Below are 18,324 nucleotides of genomic sequence, written 5' to 3'. Positions count from 1 at the left end.
TATATATATAATGTGCACTTTTTCCCGCTATGGTTGTCATTTTGTTTGCTTGATAAAGGAAATGCTGTAGGTTCCGAAACATGGCTGTTATATGTGATACCATGTAAATCTGATGTCAAATAAAGATGCTTTGATACACTGGACTCTGATGTGCGGGTGACTACCTTATCGACAACGGTGTCAAGGTCCTCTGGGGAAGTGCCATCAAACTACCTTGGGAAATGCTGCAAAGAACAGAGCTACATCATCACAAGAGCATGTTTTCTGCACCAATTAGGAGGAAGAGAACCCATGATGTCACATTTATACTGCACCATGGAAACTTTTAGGTAGGGAAGAACGCATTTGTTTCAAGATACTAAGTGCATGTAAGAAACACCAGGAAATATCTATAAGGAGAAACATTGCTAAGATATTGTTTGACTGTTAGGATTAAATATTGTCAGGAAAAGAAATCTGTGTAAATGAAGATCTGTGTCTTTCTGGTGTTACCTTTTAATATGTGTTCCTTTCTCTACAGGAGAGCGAGCTTCGGATGACATTGGAAGAATTCACAAGACATTTCAAGCGCCTTTCTGGACAGGTAAGGCACATCATTCATGTAAATGTGTACTGGGCAAAAGTAATACAAACTTATAGTCAACCCCTACTTTGCCTAGTCAGGGCAAAATAACAGGTTCACTTTATAGACAAGCCCCTTGTCTAGTGACACTTCCTTCTCCTTTAATGGCCTGTTTGCCCACCTGAGCCTTGAGAAACAGCTTTGTGTATATTCTTGGTCACTCTGGTTAGGAGTTTTTCAAAAGTCTAAAGACCTTCTCTTATCCCAAGTGACATCTCTCAGGCCTGACAATTAGCCACTCAAGTGTTGTATGCTGCATTGTGGGAGATATGGGAGAGAATCACATGCTCCTGTCCCTTGAAGTATTGTGTGTGTCACAGGGCTCTGACTTCTGGACAGGGCAGCAGAGGAACTCAGGAAAGGTATCCGCAGTGGTTCATATCGGCTAGCAAACCAATCTGTTGCTTTGCCTGATTTAAGGAAGTACATGTTTGGATTGGGGTTAGCTTAGTATGTGTTCAAATTACAGAGTCTCTTTAAAGTGGAACTACAGCCTCCTATCCCATACAGCCAAGGAAGGTGCCATCTTAGCCTCTATTTGGATTTTATTTGCATTGGTGCTGAACATGTGACCAGCTATGACACCAGCCATCTGCGGGCTTGAAATTTCATTTGTGAGCTGAAATAAGCACACTGACAGCCTTGCTTCAAAAGTAACTTTTTTGGGAGACATTAAATTGGTGGGTAAAGTTCCTCTTTAGAAGTAGGTCACTTATTTTGTATGAACAGTGTATATTTGCATGTTCTAAACCTTTGTTGCATTCCAGGACGAGGAGATCAGTCCCGAGGAGTTACAGAGCATCCTGGTCCAAACCACATCAAAACGTAAGCAACAGGGTGGAAGTTTAACATCTGGATGTTGGACACTTTTCTGATTGGATGTAAAATTGAAAGGCTTCAATAAAGAGACATTTATAAAGGGGAACTTTTCGCAGACTTTTTAAAAAAAAATCACAAATTCATTATCTTACCACATGAAATGTACAGTAATCCACAGCAACCAATCAGAAGTCAAGTTTGTGTTTGATCTGCAGTAACCTGGAATGTAATTAGTTGCTAAGGGTCACTGCACTTTGCATATTATCTATACTTTTGCACTACCTTATTGGACTAGCCCAAATGTATAACCTTGTGGTGATAACCAATATGTCAGAATGTTTATTCTGATAAAATAAACTGTATTTTATTTATGAAAACCGGCCGGGATATGGAATTAAGGAGTTTTTCTACTTATTTTCACAAATCAACTAATAACTTGAGTTCTTTATTTGTGCTAACTTGAAGACAAAAAAATTATAATGTGCAAATATATATATATATATATATTTATTAACTAACATCAGTGCAAAATAATAAACAGAATATAACTGGTGAAAAAAAAGACTATGTATGGAAATTGCAATAATATTAATCAGCCAAAATAATACTAAACTTAGTAACTCCTGGAATACAATTAGTAACTCCTCAGTAGCTCAGCAGAATGTGACTAAATACTGTGCAGATGCAACACGTGACATCTCCCAGCCAAACAGATGTTCAAAAGCTCAAATTTCTACTGCACATGAACTAACTCATAATACTATGCGCAGGACTTGGTAAATCAGCCAAGAATCTATTTGAGGTAAAGATAAACTTCCACTAAGTTATTTTATTTTTTTATGTATACATCACAGCTAGACCATCGACTAGAAACTGAAATCAGCTTTGAGGAGACTCCAAAAATATTTCTCCCAAGATTAAAAGGGAGACAATTTTTACTGCAGATAAACTGTTCCTCCAATTCAATCCTGATGCTAACAATGACAAAATGGTTTAGTTAGATATATATGGCTAGTCAATTGCTTACAGATAAATAGAAATCTATTCCTTACCAAAAATCTAAAATTATTTTGTCTTAGAGATGTCAGCTTCTTGTCAGTGTAGGGACAAGAGATGTTCAGGTTCTCTTTGGTTCATTTCCCCCCGGCAGCCCGTCCATCAGCTTCATATCTCTCCTTTCTGTGTCAGTGTCCGTCCTCCTGTATATTCCTTCTTTTTTCAGTCCCCCTCTTAACTTTCTCCTAACTTTTATCAACCAAAATGTGGGAGGAGAAAGCTTATCTTAAATTAATTATGATGTCAGGAGAGTCTAAATCCCCATAATTGTTCTTGCATTTACCTGAAGAGGCCAATATTGGACTAGGAATAGTTTTGTATTTTTCCTTTTAAAATTCCAATATTATTCCATGAGATGACCTTAGACCTAAGCTTTGAACGAAACCATGAAATTTAACAGGGCGGCCTGTTATTTGGCAGAACCTATCAGACTTACTGTCTCTTTAAGAGATATATTGCTTCAGAAATTCTGAGCAAGAAAAACAAACGATTTTCTTCCACATACATTGAGAATGAAGTCAGTGGGTATTCACATTTTTTATTCACTGATTGCAAAAATAACAATATACCTAATGTAATTATTTGTACCTTAAAAAAAAAAACACACCATATTAATAATATATACTAATATATGTCAATAAGTACAACAAAATAATATATATAAAGTATATAGGTTGAATATTGTATAAAAAAAATATAAAATGACTAAATTAAGCAAATATTTAGATGCGTCATGCAGTAGTAATAATAATAATAATAATAATACAATTGAAATGATTGGTAATACCATTTCTATCACATATTACTGTATACAAGGTAACTTCTATTGTGAGCTCTTTTTACTATGATGAGAAAAGAAAAAAGAAATATCATGGCGAATTTATCTTTTGTCCTTTGTTAAGCCTGAGACATGACAATTCCATCAATCTCACAGTTTTTACACAGTCTGGTACCATGGTCAGCCCTTATCTTGTCCTTGTTGTCTGGTACCCCCATAATTTACAACCTGGGAATGTATGTGGTAAGGCTTTGAGAATTGCTGATGTTAGAGTCTTTGTCCTGAAACCATTAACTCAAATTCACCTTATATACTGTAATAATATAAAGAACAAAGATGGCTTCCAGGATGACCATATTACATTATGTAGAATAATAAGTATAGACCTTATAGTTTAATTCCTTTTAGCATTCAATAGTTCCGACAAATCCCTGAAAATTGTTAACCTTTGGGTTATACTGCCACCTACAGAGGGATTAGACTCAAGGTGCACTCATATTAGATCTGTGAGTGCTTCTTGGTCTTTTTTAGCATCAAGCAACTTTTTCCCAGATATTAAGGCTTCCACCTGGTATTCTGTTGTTCTTGAAGTCCATTGAGGGACACAGGTCCCACCACTCTGTGTTTATGCTCATGCTCTCGGTACTGCTTTGTTACAAAGTTGAGGCATGCTGATAGTGGGAAAGGTTATCCTGGGGGCTAGCTTATGGTTTTTGTTTGCCGGTGTCCAATCCCCCTGTAGATGGCGGTATAACACAAAAGCAAAAGACTTACTGTGTTCTTCAATGGATTTGAAGAAAAGGATTTTATGGTGAATACAAAAATCCTATTATAGGAGAGATGAGTAGGGGTGTGAAAATACACAGCGATGTTATTTGTTTCCCAACAATTTCCTTCTTTGTTGCAGACACGCACCTGAAGACAGATGGTTTCTCCATGGAGACCTGCGAGCTTCTTGTAAAAATCGCAGATGTATCCTTAGCAGCAGAATGTTGTATCATGGCGGCTGTCAACTGAGACAGGATAATGTAGCAGCTGAAGGTTTATCTTTTATTGGCTAACAAAATGCATCAACATTGTATATATCTATACCACAGCTTTTCATTGGCTTGTAACATCTGTTATTGCCTAAACCACATGGTGGATCTTGAGGTGGATGGAGGAATTGGTGCCCACTTGTTGCCAATTTGAAGAGGGATGGATCTGCACCATTACCCAAAGATCTATGACCAACAATAAGCATTTTTTGTTAAATAGAAAATGCTGATTATCAGCCCCTTGGTTAGTTCTGAATAGCCTAATTCTTGACCCATCATTGTATGAAGATGTTGAATCAGGGGCAGGATTAGGCCATTTATTTGCACCCTTAACATCCCCCATTAAACTCTGGATGTGTCCTTATTCTACAGCAGGGGTGGGGAACCTCTGGCCTTCCAGCTGTTTTAAAACTACAAATCCTAGAATGCATCTGTCTGTGGGAGTCATGCCTGTGGCTGTGAGAATTTCGCAGTGTCTCATGGGATTTGAAGTTGCACCACACCTAGAGGACCGGAGGTTTCCCACCCCTCTAGTAGGAGATTCCCAACCTCCGTCAGATCGGAAGCCACATTTTCATCAAAATCTGGTTGAATTAGCCTAAACAATGCTGCATATATGGCCGATATACACACATCAGAGTTAGAGAATGTGCACAGCTTTGTCCACACATATTGATTGACACATCTGCAGCATCCCTCCTTAATCCATCGCCGACCCATTCCTACCACTGTGAGGCCGGACAACATGGATGCTCTTTTTGAAATCAAATAAGGATATTTGTAGATACGATTCTAGTAAAGTCAGTTTTAATGGTTGAAAGTTTTACTGAAGTCTATTTTATCTAAGATTAGACATTTCCTTAAACTCAAAGTTATTATGATGAACTGAAGTCCTCCACAAGAAATGCTAGCTGAGTTTTTGAGAGAAGAAATGGTCTCTTCTGCCCAGACCTTCTTTACCTGTCTGCTAGAATTCTTGTAATTGTACAAAGCCCGTGGAGTATGTACAATGCTGTGTATGCAGATGCCAAGAGTTCATCTGTGTGCCAGGACAATGTAACTGCAGAGTGTTGGCACATTATCATTGGCAACCATATTGCCAAAAATGGAAGTTGCCAGTCCGGAAAAAATGGCAGCGCCAGAGCGACGAGGGGGAGTGCAGACTTTGCATCTTTGGAGGAGGACAAATTGACAGGTACATTTTCTATAATGGGAAAATGCTCCTGTGGATCTGTGGCGGCTCAGTTCTGCTTTAATGTAAGAAACCGATATGCGTCATGGGGTACATAAAGGACTGATAGAGAACCAGTGATCTATGACATTCATTCTTATAAGCACCACTGTATACCAGCCCCCTGACTGCCATAGAGGAGACAGACTTCCCAGCACAAGTGAAGTGTTATCCAGCATCTCATTAATGTTTCAGGGTCCTGCTGAAGTCACACTTACTTCCAAATGAGCCACTTTCTTTTCTCTGTTACATTGTTGATGGTACAAAATGCAGCCCTGGCATGGTATGAGCTGTCCATCTTGCCAAGGGGAAGGAGAACCCAAAATCCATGCTTGACCTAGTCATTTTTTTTCTTGGAAAATATGAAGACTCTGCCTAGGCCATTCAACATTACATTGTGTATTTCTGTGTTCACCTTAACATATGAATTGCAGCACGGGAGAAGTGGAACACTGCTGCTTAATGAATTTAAGTATCTCTGGAGCAAGATTAAAGAATGGGAGGTAAGACTTCCTAAAAGGTATTTTTGTAGCTAAATATGTGGCAAACTAAATGTAAAAACCATTCTATTGGTATGTATTCATTTTTATATACTGTATTTGTTATTTCCATGTTTTTTAGCCTATATGTATACAGTGGCGTCCATATTTGCTCATTACATACAGTATATGGGTTTTACTACCTCCCTAGTACTGCAGTACAAGTCATTGTGCCTAAAGCTGGTCATACGCCTATAGCCTAAAGCTGGTCATACGCCTATAGATTATCTGCAGACTTTCTATGGTCAGATGGAAAAAGTGCTACAGATTCCTCCATCTACGCTAAACTGTGTGCACCACCACGCCCCCTCCGGGCCTTGAACGCAGGAAGCCTGCTAGGATGCGCCCCAGTGCGTTCCAGCAGCGAATCGTGCTGAGAGAACTTGGAGGCCGCTATTTTTACATCATTTTAAAAATGCTAGTTTCCTGGTTGTTATGCTGACACAGTGGTTTTTAATAGTTTCTGATCCACACCGTCTGGGAAAAAGCTTTTTTTAGAAGGAGGTCAGTAATGGTCACCTTTCACGTTTCTCCTTCCTTTTTGGAGCTGTTTGACCTTCCAGCTTAGACATGAATACAGGGAGAGTCAGGTCTCAGCAGCAATGAAGGGAGAGTCAGATCTCAGCAGCCATGAAGGGAGAGTCAGGTCTCAGCAGCCATGCGGGGAGAGTCAGGTCTCAGCAGCCATGCGGGGAGAGTCAGGTCTCAGCAGCCATGCGGGGAGAGTCAGGTCTCAACAACAAGAGCTGATCGATCAGCGGTCACATGATCGCTCAGCTCTCGGTCTTAGAGCCGGAATTTGACAGCTGCAGTGTGAGTATATTCTACTCTCCCCGCACTTTAATACAACCAATGTACACATTTAGGGCTTGTGTAGCTGAACATATGCTGCATGTTTTCAGGTGCAATCAGCTTCCATGTGAGAGCCTTCTAATTTCCTCCTAAGCTGCATAGTTCTTGCATTCATACATATCTATTGCCATTGACTTGTATGGACAGAAATCCTGTTCTGGTGTGAATACATGCCCATGTACAAAGCTCTTTACCTCTTTTCCCAGCAATAATTACTATACTTCAGATCTGTGATCACTAATGCTCAGTGTGGACAGATGTCTGGTGTCACTGCTGCCATCTGGTGGTTATAGCGAAGATTTAAAGTGACATTAAAGTCTCCATTTTTTTTACATATATGTACTACTAGCAAGCATTAGATACATATTCAAAAACATCTGGAAAAAAAAAGTTCGCTAATAAGTAATAATTTTAACTTATCTGAGTCTCCACTGCTTGCTCCCGGCTGCAGAATCCAGCTTCTCGAGCGGCTTTGCAGGAGGATGATGTGGGTGGGTGGGTGCATGCGCAGTGGAGATCACTGGCAGGGAGAGCAGGAGAGCTACTGTGTAAGTGAATGTACGAAGTCGTGAGTGTGCACGCCGGACAGACTCCGTGTGACAGGAAGAGACAGCAGTCTGCGCTGGATCAGAGACCGGCACCAGCACTGGAGGGATTGCTGAAAACGAGTGGAAGGAAGATGTTCGGCTCAAGAGACATCACTTAGGGAAGTCCTTAAAGCAGCATTGGGAGGGATTTGACTTCAATGTCACTTTAACTGCAGCAGTAGGTAAAAGGAAGACGTTTTTATACACTCAAAGTTTACTTATGTTTCTGGTTTTAGCGTTTATTCACAGAACATGATCGAGACCGATCTGGGACAATGGATGTACAGGAGCTGCGGTTGGTCCTGGAATCGGCTGGTTAGTTATTTCTGCAATCTTTTCTAGATATTATATCTTCTGTGTTGTTTCATTCTCGATTGTAAGCTCTTAGGAGCAGGGCCCTCCATATCCTCATGTATTAAATTATATTGTAACTGTACTGCCTCCCTTAATTATGTAAAGCATTGCGCAAACTGTTGGCGCTATATAAATCCTGAATAATAATACTAATAATCTTATTACTATTTCTAAGGATGAAGCTTATAGTATCTTAATATTTCCATGCAAAATCATCTTTAACTTGTGTTCCTTGTACTTTTTGTTGCCCTCATCAATGAAAAATCTAAAAATATCTTCTTAGGGTGTGTTCTTTATATTAGTATGAGTCAAGGGCAAGGGTCTGTTCTCCCAAAGTGTTATTTTAGTTATAGGAGGTTGGTAAGCAGAGTCACCCTCTGGCTTCTTATATGTCTGGGATATTTCAACAGTGACCTCTCTATTCATATTTCCGGACTCTGTTCCTGCCCACCTCTCTGTTTTGCGTGGATTGACTCCCATTTTGCATTTTCCCCTAATATAAAAATTCCATCGGTAGAATGGCAACCCTCATAATGGGGCCAGTAGGTATACAGACCCAGGAACTCAGCACACAGATCCCATCAATGGATTCCCTGAGAGATACAAGAAAATGTGCAGTGGTTTAACTCTCCAGTGTCGACCTACCCTTTAAGGGGTTAGTTTATGTAGTAAATTTTAGATATACCTGAATAGGTTTCAGGACAATTTTCACAATTAGTTATTGTGGGGGAAGAGGATTGCACCAATCGCTCAGCATTAAGGTAAGCTTGGGTAAGAAGCTTCAGTACTTCTGCATGAATGACTCTGAATTAGTATGCAGATGGAGTTCTGACGTCACCTTTGGCATTCTAGCTCTGAGACAGTGTCCTCTGCCCAGGCTGTGCACACTAAAGTATATACATATTCTAAACAAGCAGAAGAAGGAAGCATATTAAAACAAGCCCCCATTCACCTCTGTATCTACGGTATAAGCATTGTGGAGAAATGCATCTTCAAAGTTCACAAGTGTGGAAAGCAGATCCCTTGGAGGGGGAAACCTGATCTTTGCAGCTATAACTTTTGACAAAATATAAAGATATCTCAAAGTAATATTTTTACAAAATAGCTTCTATGCTTACAGGGTCTGGGAACGCTATGACCCCATTTCAGCAGGCTGCAGTTGCGCTTAAGAGATGTTAATTGGTCCCAAAGGCATGCTACAAGGACACAGTATTTGACCGAGACGTCACTTTAGGGAGACAACACTTTACGGTGCCTTCAGTGCAGTTTGATGAATTAGGATGTATGTATCTTTTTTTTTCTGTGTAAACGGCTTCTCCAGATCCTCAGCTGTAACTTCTGTTTTGCAGGATTCCATCTGGACAACAAACTGGTGGAGATGCTGTGTCTGAAATATGGAGATGATCTCAGAAGAGTGGATTTTGACAGCTTCCTGTCCTGCATGGCACACCTCCTGGGGATATTTGGTAAGTGACACACACAATGTTAAATGCCTCCATCATCAGTGCAGCCTTTTAAAATATGCGGTTAGAATAGATAATCGGGGCCTGGCCAATCAAGCAAATAATGTAAACCGGGAAGAGGACCGAGCCAGCTGTGTTAGAGGGGATCGGTTTGGCATGTAAAGCTGGCCATGCACCTGTCAATTTTGTTTTTCGTTTAACCCGCGGACTGAATGAAAAAAATGTATGCGATTTTTCCATCAACACAAATAGCGTATTTGAGGAATCGTCACTGTTTGCATTCTGACAAATGCTGCCAATACCTGTCAGAATACAATGTAATCAGAGCGGGCAGCTCATTGGTTGACAGCTCTGATCGTACGAAGATTTTCCAGCCGACTCCTCAATCAGCTGACCAAGGAATGCCGGCTGAAAGGGAGACGACAGCCCCACACACTGTGCGAATTTCGTCCGCTACATTAAAAACCGGCCGAAATTGGACCAGTGTATAGGCACCTTTAGGCTGGGTTCACACTTGGGTGTTCGTAATATGCGCGTTTGATGCGACAATCACGTGTTTACGAGGCTAAAGCTGTATGCTAATGGATATGCGCAGAAAATACGCCCCAAAGAAGCTCCTGTACTTTGGGCGTAGGGCGCTTTTCAGCACGTTCCTACGCGCTGAAATACGCCCGGGTGGGAACCATGCCCATAGGAAATAATGGGATTTCACTTGCTGGGCGTTTGTACAGCGCGTCGATCAGCGCTGTAAAACACCCAGTTGTGAACCAGGGCTTAGTCTTCCCTAATGTGGTAATATGCTGTGCTGTCCATTATATTATTGCTTAAAGCTCCTGGGGGTTCTGGATGCACAGAATTGATTGGGACCAGTTTCCTGCATGGCTTCACTACCCAAGTGAGACCAGAAACAAATATGCAGGACAGGATTCTCGGTGGCCTATTTATCATCATTAGTAGGTTTACTTTGTGCAGTGACAGGAAGGGCCGGCCCTGACTTCTGTCATATAACAGCAATAAAATGACTATCATAGAAATGCAGTTATTGTTTAGAATTCAGTTACTAAATCCCAATAAAATCCTGTGTATTATAGGGGTATGCTATCGTATGGACCAAAACAAAGATGGTGTCGTCAGCCTTGGTGAACAGCAGGTAAGATGTGCAAAAAAAAAAGAAACCATGTAGAGCATTTTATAAGTATGACTGTGTCTCGATCCATGTATACATAGCAAAGATTTTATAAAGTCAATTATACATAGACAGGCCACAATGAATGACACCCATGCTTCAGAGAGGCCCGGGGGGCAATTGCCACCCTGCCCCCCGGCCCAGTCCGCCCCTGCATATCACCGTCCATTGATGTTATTTAGCATATATACGAGAGTGTTTTGTGTAAAAAGAACGGGCATGTTTCTCATAGCTGCCAGATTTCCTTTATCACAAAATATTAAAAGCCGAATTGGCTGCTATAGGTACTCCGGACACTTTTCTTATTTAAATCTGACCGCATAGATTTCCACATGTATGAATGCTATTGTACAAGAATAAGGTGACGTTACCCATCACAAATCATTGCTGGTATCTCCCAGACTGGGTAGGAAAAAATCAACAGCCAGAATCTTATTGGAAGTTGTGGAAGACGTGAATAGTCCGTATACTCAACTCTCCTGTAAGACAAATGTTTGTGTACAGGGTTTAGGATCACTTTACTCTGTAGGTTAGGAGGAAGGGCCCATTCACAGTAACCTGCAGTAATGCACTTGTGGGTGTTGTGGTGGTACACATCTGAGCTGCAGTGCACCACAACACAGGGTGTGCGAAGACTACTCTTGCTGCAGGTCAGATTCTCAGTCCACAGAGGTGCATGGGCTTCCTTGATGCAACAGGCATGTATAACACTTAAGGGCCCCTCTGGACCATTGCAGTAACTTACCATGCACACGTTAACGTGTATTAGTAAAGCAGCCTTTTTTTTTTTTAATAGCCTGCCAATGGACCAAAAACCAGACCTTCAGCATTTCAATGCACAACACAAGAATTGTAGTGTGCTGCAACACAGGTCCTTTGGCATAAACTGGACTTGTGTCGCCATTCTAAATGAATGACACTGAACATATTGCTGTGCATTGTGCTGTGTTTTCCCACAACACATAGGTCTGAAAGAGAACCTTTACTTTGCCTATGCAGGGAGCTAAGAGGGGACACTCTATGTAAGTTCCAGGTTTGTCTGGTTGGAGCCTAGACAGGAATGAGGGCTCTCTCCCCGCCATCTTATTACAGTGCTGGGTGTACGTGTGTCCAATCACCAACGCTGTAGTGTGGGCAGGAAGGGGAGTGAGTGACATATACAAGGCATTGCTCTTCTCTCCCATCAGTTGAAGCGAGCGGTGAGGGTGCACAGGGAAGGTATTATGTGCATCTGGGAAGGGCAGCAAAATAAACAAAAAGGAATACCATTACTGTCATTCTAGAGTAGATTTTGGGTTTTGCACAAAGAATCTTTAAAGCGGTTGAAAGACGGTGCATACAACTGCTGAGATCCACAGTTTATTTTCATTGAAGAGATGACGTCTCATAGGTTCCTATGGGTTGCTGCGCTTTATGTTGTTCTGGTGAATAAGCCAACCAGATATAAAATAATAACAACAACAATTACCTTTATATTGGGCCCTTCAGCAGTCACAATTCTACTTGTTTTTCAGCATATTTTGTTTCCAGGGCTTGTACAAGACATGCAGTTCTCTATTAACTAGATGTCACAAGCCCCGTGTTTCCTCCCAGACTTGTTTATATTTGGGTGTTTGCTGCAGGATATTCATAAATGAACTGAAGTCACATAGTTCACACCAGTGCAAAGAAAGTCGAAAAAATCCTGACTGCGAACGTTTGTACTTTCAGACCCTCTGCAATGTATGGCAGCACACAAAAATGGAGTTGTTTTTTTCTTTCATGCTTACAACAATAAAAGGAAAAAAACCCACAAAATCCATCCTAACTGCATGTTGGATGGCCTTTTCACACAGGCGGAACTCAATATAAGTAGAAATCATAGGCGTGGACAGGGGCGTAACTAGAAATCACAGGGCCCCATAGCAAAATGTTGTATGGGGCCCTGTGATTGCTAGTTATGCCACTTGCAGAGCCCACCTGAGAGTGACCCTGCAGAGCCCACCATAGACTCTCTATAGTGGGCTCTGCAGGGTCTCAGATGGGCTGCACACCACTTACCTGTCAGCGCTGTCCGACTCCATGGTCCCCGGGCCCTGCCTCTTCTTATATCACTGGCCCCACCTGCTCTTAGGTCGCTGGCCAGTGATGTAAGAGGAGGCGGGGTTGCTCTTAGGCGGGCCCCGCCTCCTCCTTCACTGCGAACGCTGTCCTCTTCAGCCGTAGCTGCTGGCTGTCACTGACACAGCTCCGCAGCAGCTATGAGGGGAAAAGCCACTGCTGAGCTGTGTCAGTGACAGCCAGCACCCTTACATGCCATAGCGACCCACACGGCCTCAGAGGGATACCCTGGCCAGGCCCCCCTGGGCCCGGGCCCCATAGCAGCCGCCTGGGCCACTATGGCGATTGTTACGCCACTGGGCGTGGGCACACCCTGCACCCAACACCAAAACTGCAACATCGGTCTTCGTGTTTTTAGTCACCGAGTCGGTGATGATCACAAAGATCTCTCTGTGCCCGGCTCAGGGATACAGAGTGCAGCAGCATTTGCCACTTACATTCCTCACATATCAGTCCCAGTCCTCAGTGCCTGGAAAGCCTCTAGGGAGTGTGGCTGCAGCATCCCATCCAATGAGGAAGCAGGGCAGGTGGTCACATGACCACCTGCCAGGTTCGCTGCTTCATTACTGCGCCCCTGCTGGAAGAGGTAGGGGACAGCTGAAGAGATAGGAATGCAGGATTCCATGATCAGGTCTGTGTATGTATGAGAATACATAGGTGTGTGTGTGTGTGTGTGTGTGTATATATATATATGAATACACTTTTGTGTGCACACCCTAATGCAATAGGCTGCACACACCTATGGTAGAAATCCCATTCTTTCCTACGGAGCTGGCTCACATCTACAGTTTAGTGTGAATGGGACATTACCGTATATTAAAAACACCGACACACGCTGCATCACACATGGACCATTGTAAATCCAGCCTCAGACTTCGAAGCATGAACAGGACCTTGTAAAATGATTGATCGCTATTCTTCTCATTCGCAGTGGCTTCAGATGACTCATCTCCAATAAAAAGAACTCCCGCACCATCATAGACAAAGGACGGCACACTCCATTGACAGAATACAATGGGCCATGTTCACCAATAAAGGTGTAGAGGGGCCTCTAAACATTGATTATAACCTATTTTATACTCTAGTTTTCAGTTGAACATTGTGAAGATTTCTTACTTTCAGCAAATAAAGATTAATAATGTATTAAAATATCGTGTTTGAATGTATGGTGTGTAATTATATATGCGCATTAGAGCTTATCTGGTAACGTATGCAGGCTCCGTTTCCTGTTAAGGGAGTGCTGCATGATGGTTGGGTCTTCGGTAGCTCAATGCAAGACAAGCAGATGGGGTCTGTCTGGTCACACATGCACAATGCTCCAGGTAGCGAGAGAGATTAGGAGAATTTACCAAACCTGGAGCCGCTGTGCATGGTAACCAAGCTGCTTCCATCTTCAGCTACACTCTGGAAATGAAAGTTAGAAGCCGATTGGTTGCCGTGCACAGCTGCTCCAGTCTTAATCTCCTCTCATTGTGATTTGGGGTTGTAGATCACACAAGGGATTTACATGAGGGGCAAATGTTAACAGGTCCTGGAAAAGAAACCTTCACTATACTGATAGACTATGGAGGATGCCATTATCTGAAGAATCTGATTATTCTTATCTGAAGAAGCTTAATTGCCTGGGTGTCCTGATTCAATGTCCTTACTACATTCTGAGCCCAACCCTGGAAGAAGTATATGTCAACTTTCCAATCAGCATGCAGGTTCTGGGTCAGCGACCAAAGACTATTGTAGCGGGAGAGATCCAATCTAGCATTTTTAGGCGGCCAGCAATGGCAGTCACCTGCATTCCTCTACCTACAGGTTTCCTTTAATAGCAAATCTTCCAACTCTGCCCAGATGTCCAACACAGATCTGGATCGGTTATCATTGCCAAAACTTTTGCTTCGGCTTAGCAGGAATTTAATTTGGTCCGGGATTTTTGTATTGCAACTATATCCACCAACTGACTGTACAGTTCTTCTATGAGCCGATTGGAGGCAACAGTTTGCCAATGCGCCTTCTTGTGTAGTCCACCATTTCCAACTACTTGCCAGGCTGGATCATTCATGAATGTACAACGACGGCAAACTGAACCCGACTTGGCCTAAACAGTAACAGTGCGACCTGTGTTAGTCTAAAATCAGCCCTGGTAGAAGCCACTTGGATTTAAGATCTAGGCTGTACATGGATGTTCAGCATCTGCTAAAGTATTTATATAGTGCCGAACATTTACGCAGTCACATCAGCCACTGCCCTCAAGGCGCTTACAATGTAAGGTCCCGATCTCACATGCATACATACATACATATAGGGAGGATTTACACAGGAGACAACCTTCCAGCATGTCTCTGGAGTGTGGGAGCAAACCTACGCAAGCACAGGGAGAACATGCAAACTCCTTGCACAAAGTGTCCTGACCAGGATTTGAACCGGGGACCCCGAGTGCTGCAAGGCAGGAGTGCTAAACAGACTAGCTCCATTGTAGCAGCTTCAATACCTTTTCTCTGGTGATTTGTAGCTGGATACAGAGTTCTTGCTGTAGTGGACTACAAGACTATCCTACAAAAGCTCTACCACCAACTCATTCAGCTGTGAAGTGGCAAAGTCTTTACTGCTCAGTGAAGTTCTAGAATTTAACAGTTGGGATGCTTTGAAGTGACAGTCAGCACACCCATTAAAATCTGTATAGGACATTCCCAAAGCCAGGGCCGTCTTCAACACAGGGCAAAAGGGGCAGCTGTCCAGGGCCCAATCATTATTGTGGTTCCCAAAGCAGCTGCCCCTTCAGACCACATAAGATAAACACGTGCCGGGCTGGCAGCCTCACCTGTGTAGGCAATAGGGCTTGCACCAGCCCAGCCCCGTCTGTGTAGACGGCATTGGTGATCTACAGAGAGGAGGCTCCGCCCACTATCAAACCGGCCCAACCCCCTGCTCTCCCGTGTTGTCTGGGGCCCTGCTGGGAGCCCGCACTATGCCCTGAGATGTCACCCCCGCTGTGTCCCCTCCCCGGACCTTCACACCAAGTGCCCATATATGCCACAGTATGTGTATGCAACAGATACATATACTCCGTGTTATACATGCAGAGCAGGTCCCTGACATTGCTTCTCTAGTTCAATCTGTGCTGCTGAAGCAGGATTTAGCATTTAAGAAAATGTCATTATCAAGTTCTATGTATGGCTGCAGCAAAGCGTCCTGTGCTCTCAATACTAGGGATGCACCTATAGATAATATTACAAACAGGATCTGTGCTATGGGACAACAAACCCCGAAGCTGCCATGCTAAAAACTGTATAGAACACCTAAAAACGTGAATGATAAAAGTGCACTGCGCTATGTAAACCAACTACACATGTAATTTAATAATAATCTACATGTGAAATTAATACATGAATATACAGAATCACCCTAAGGTGAATAAATACATATTAGGTATTTGACCACTATATATTTGGGTTTTTTCACCGTAGGGTTATTCTGCATATTTATTCCACATGTAGATTATTATAAGATTGCATGTGTTAAGTCTATAAAGCGCAGTGCACGTTTATAATTCACTAGGGATGCCACTGCACCGATACTGACACCTGCACAGCTTCCCACCAGGATATTGAATATCCTGTCTCTCCTCCCCCTCTCCCCCGGCCGTCTCTCCTCCCCCCTCTCCCCAGGCCGTCTCTCCTCCCCCTCCTCTCCCCAGGCCGTCTCTCCTCCCCCTCCTCTCCCCAGGCCGTCTCTCCTCCCCCTCCTCTCCCCAGGCCGTCTCTCCTCCCCCTCCTCTCCCCAGGCCGTCTCTCCTCCCCCTCCTCTCCCCAGGCCGTCTCTCCTCCCCCTCCTCTCCCCAGGCCGTCTCTCCTCCCCCTCCTCTCCCCAGGCCGTCTCTCCTCCCCCTCCTCTCCCCAGGCCGTCTCTCCTCCCCCTCCTCTCCCCAGGCCGTCTCTCCTCCCCCTCCTCTCCCCAGGCCGTCTCTCCTCCCCCTCCTCTCCCCAGGCCGTCTCTCCTCCCCCTCCTCTCCCCAGGCCGTCTCTCCTCCCCCTCCTCTCCCCAGGCCGTCTCTCCTCCCCCTCCTCTCCCCAGGCCGTCTCTCCTCCCCCTCCTCTCCCCAGGCCGTCTCTCCTCCCCCTCCTCTCCCCAGGCCGTCTCTCCTCCCCCTCCTCTCCCCAGGCCGTCTCTCCTCCCCCTCCTCTCCCCAGGCCGTCTCTCCTCCCCCTCCTCTCCCCAGGCCGTCTCTCCTCCCCCTCCTCTCCCCAGGCCGTCTCTCCTCCCCCTCCTCTCCCCAGGCCGTCTCTCCTCCCCCTCCTCTCCCCAGGCCGTCTCTCCTCCCCCTCCTCTCCCCAGGCCGTCTCTCCTCCCCCTCCTCTCCCCAGGCCGTCTCTCCTCCCCCTCCTCTCCCCAGGCCGTCTCTCCTCCCCCTCCTCTCCCCAGGCCGTCTCTCCTCCCCCTCCTCTCCCCAGGCCGTCTCTCCTCCCCCTCCTCTCCCCAGGCCGTCTCTCCTCCCCCTCCTCTCCCCAGGCCGTCTCTCCTCCCCCTCCTCTCCCCAGGCCGTCTCTCCTCCCCCTCCTCTCCCCAGGCCGTCTCTCCTCCCCCTCCTCTCCCCAGGCCGTCTCTCCTCCCCCTCCTCTCCCCAGGCCGTCTCTCCTCCCCCTCCTCTCCCCAGGCCGTCTCTCCTCCCCCTCCTCTCCCCTGGCCGTCCCTCCTCCCCCTCCTCTGGCCTGGCCGTCTCTCCTCCCCCCCCTCCCCCGGCCGTCTCTCCTCCCCCGGCCGTCTCTCCTTCCCCTTGGCCATCTCTCCTCGCGCTCTTTTGTTTATTCTAAAAAGAAATGCAGTGTGGTGCAAGACTGTTCAGGTTTCGCTGACTGACATAGGCACTTACAGGCACCACTTCAGGTACGTTACCCTGTAAACCTATGTAGGGCAGGTCAGGTCCAAATGATCCCACATTTCAGTAGAAGGTAATTACATGTTCCGACACACATCACTTCTGTTCAACAAACATCATCACTCTTGCAGCTTTCGAAACTCTGTATTTTTAAACATTTTTTCCAAAAAAAAAAAAAAAATCATATACAGTTTTTAAAAAGAGGAACAAATTTAATTTACACAGAAGTACTAAATGTACATCATTCTTTAAAAAAAATCATTCTACATTATAAATACAGTAGAAATTCTTTTATAGTACTATATTTAGACCATAATGTTGGTTTTGGGATCGGAAAGGGTGAAAGATGATGGGGGGAGGGGGCGCTGTAATGTTTCTTTTCTTCTTAAAATGTTTTGTGAATGGAAATAAATACCGAAACTGGCGGGAAGTTATTACAGTAAGGAGCAGACTGTAACAATACGTCTGTCTGGATGAGGGAGGACGCATGGGCAGGCGGCTAACCATGCATGAGTAAATATTCTAACAACTTGAATGATGGAATCCTGACATAATATTACTGCAACTTACTCGGAGCCGTCTCTATAATGAAACAAAAATGGAGGCATCACAACAGACTAATAACACTCATTTTAATGTCCAGTAACATGTCACCGCCTGCAATTGGTTTGTCAAATGACTTTAGGACTACGTGCCGTTTCAGCTGGGCAACGTACTCCAAGCACCCGATGGGGAAAGGGGGACCTAAAAGTCTGGGTGAAGCAGCTCATGCATGCTGAACATGTGTCAATGCTGAGAAGGTGATACAATCTGCACACTCGCCTAACGGAAAC

At 44.2% G+C, this 18,324-nt stretch overlaps 1 protein-coding gene across 1 annotated transcript in view; it reads left to right on the top strand.

The window, feature by feature from the left end:
* LOC108786661 (calpain-2 catalytic subunit-like) overlaps window positions 1-15,204 on the top strand; it is a 41,281-nt gene extending 26,077 nt beyond the window's left edge. The window contains exons 14-22 of the mRNA XM_018555997.1: window positions 521-583; window positions 1,390-1,447; window positions 4,183-4,247; window positions 5,978-6,046; window positions 7,758-7,836; window positions 9,225-9,341; window positions 10,430-10,488; window positions 14,235-14,337; window positions 15,128-15,204. Of these exons, the coding sequence (XP_018411499.1) occupies window positions 521-583; window positions 1,390-1,447; window positions 4,183-4,247; window positions 5,978-6,046; window positions 7,758-7,836; window positions 9,225-9,341; window positions 10,430-10,488; window positions 14,235-14,337; window positions 15,128-15,204 (690 nt within the window). The remainder of the gene's footprint in view (window positions 1-520; window positions 584-1,389; window positions 1,448-4,182; window positions 4,248-5,977; window positions 6,047-7,757; window positions 7,837-9,224; window positions 9,342-10,429; window positions 10,489-14,234; window positions 14,338-15,127) is intronic.
* Window positions 15,205-18,324: the final 3,120 nt, after the last annotated feature.

Source organism: Nanorana parkeri, unplaced genomic scaffold (assembly GCF_000935625.1).
Source record: "Nanorana parkeri isolate BGI_ZX_2015 unplaced genomic scaffold, ASM93562v1 scaffold221, whole genome shotgun sequence".
NCBI classification, from domain to species: domain Eukaryota; kingdom Metazoa; phylum Chordata; class Amphibia; order Anura; family Dicroglossidae; genus Nanorana; species Nanorana parkeri.
Note: the sequence above shows the minus strand (reverse complement) of the source record. Positions and strands in the feature narration are given on the sequence as shown.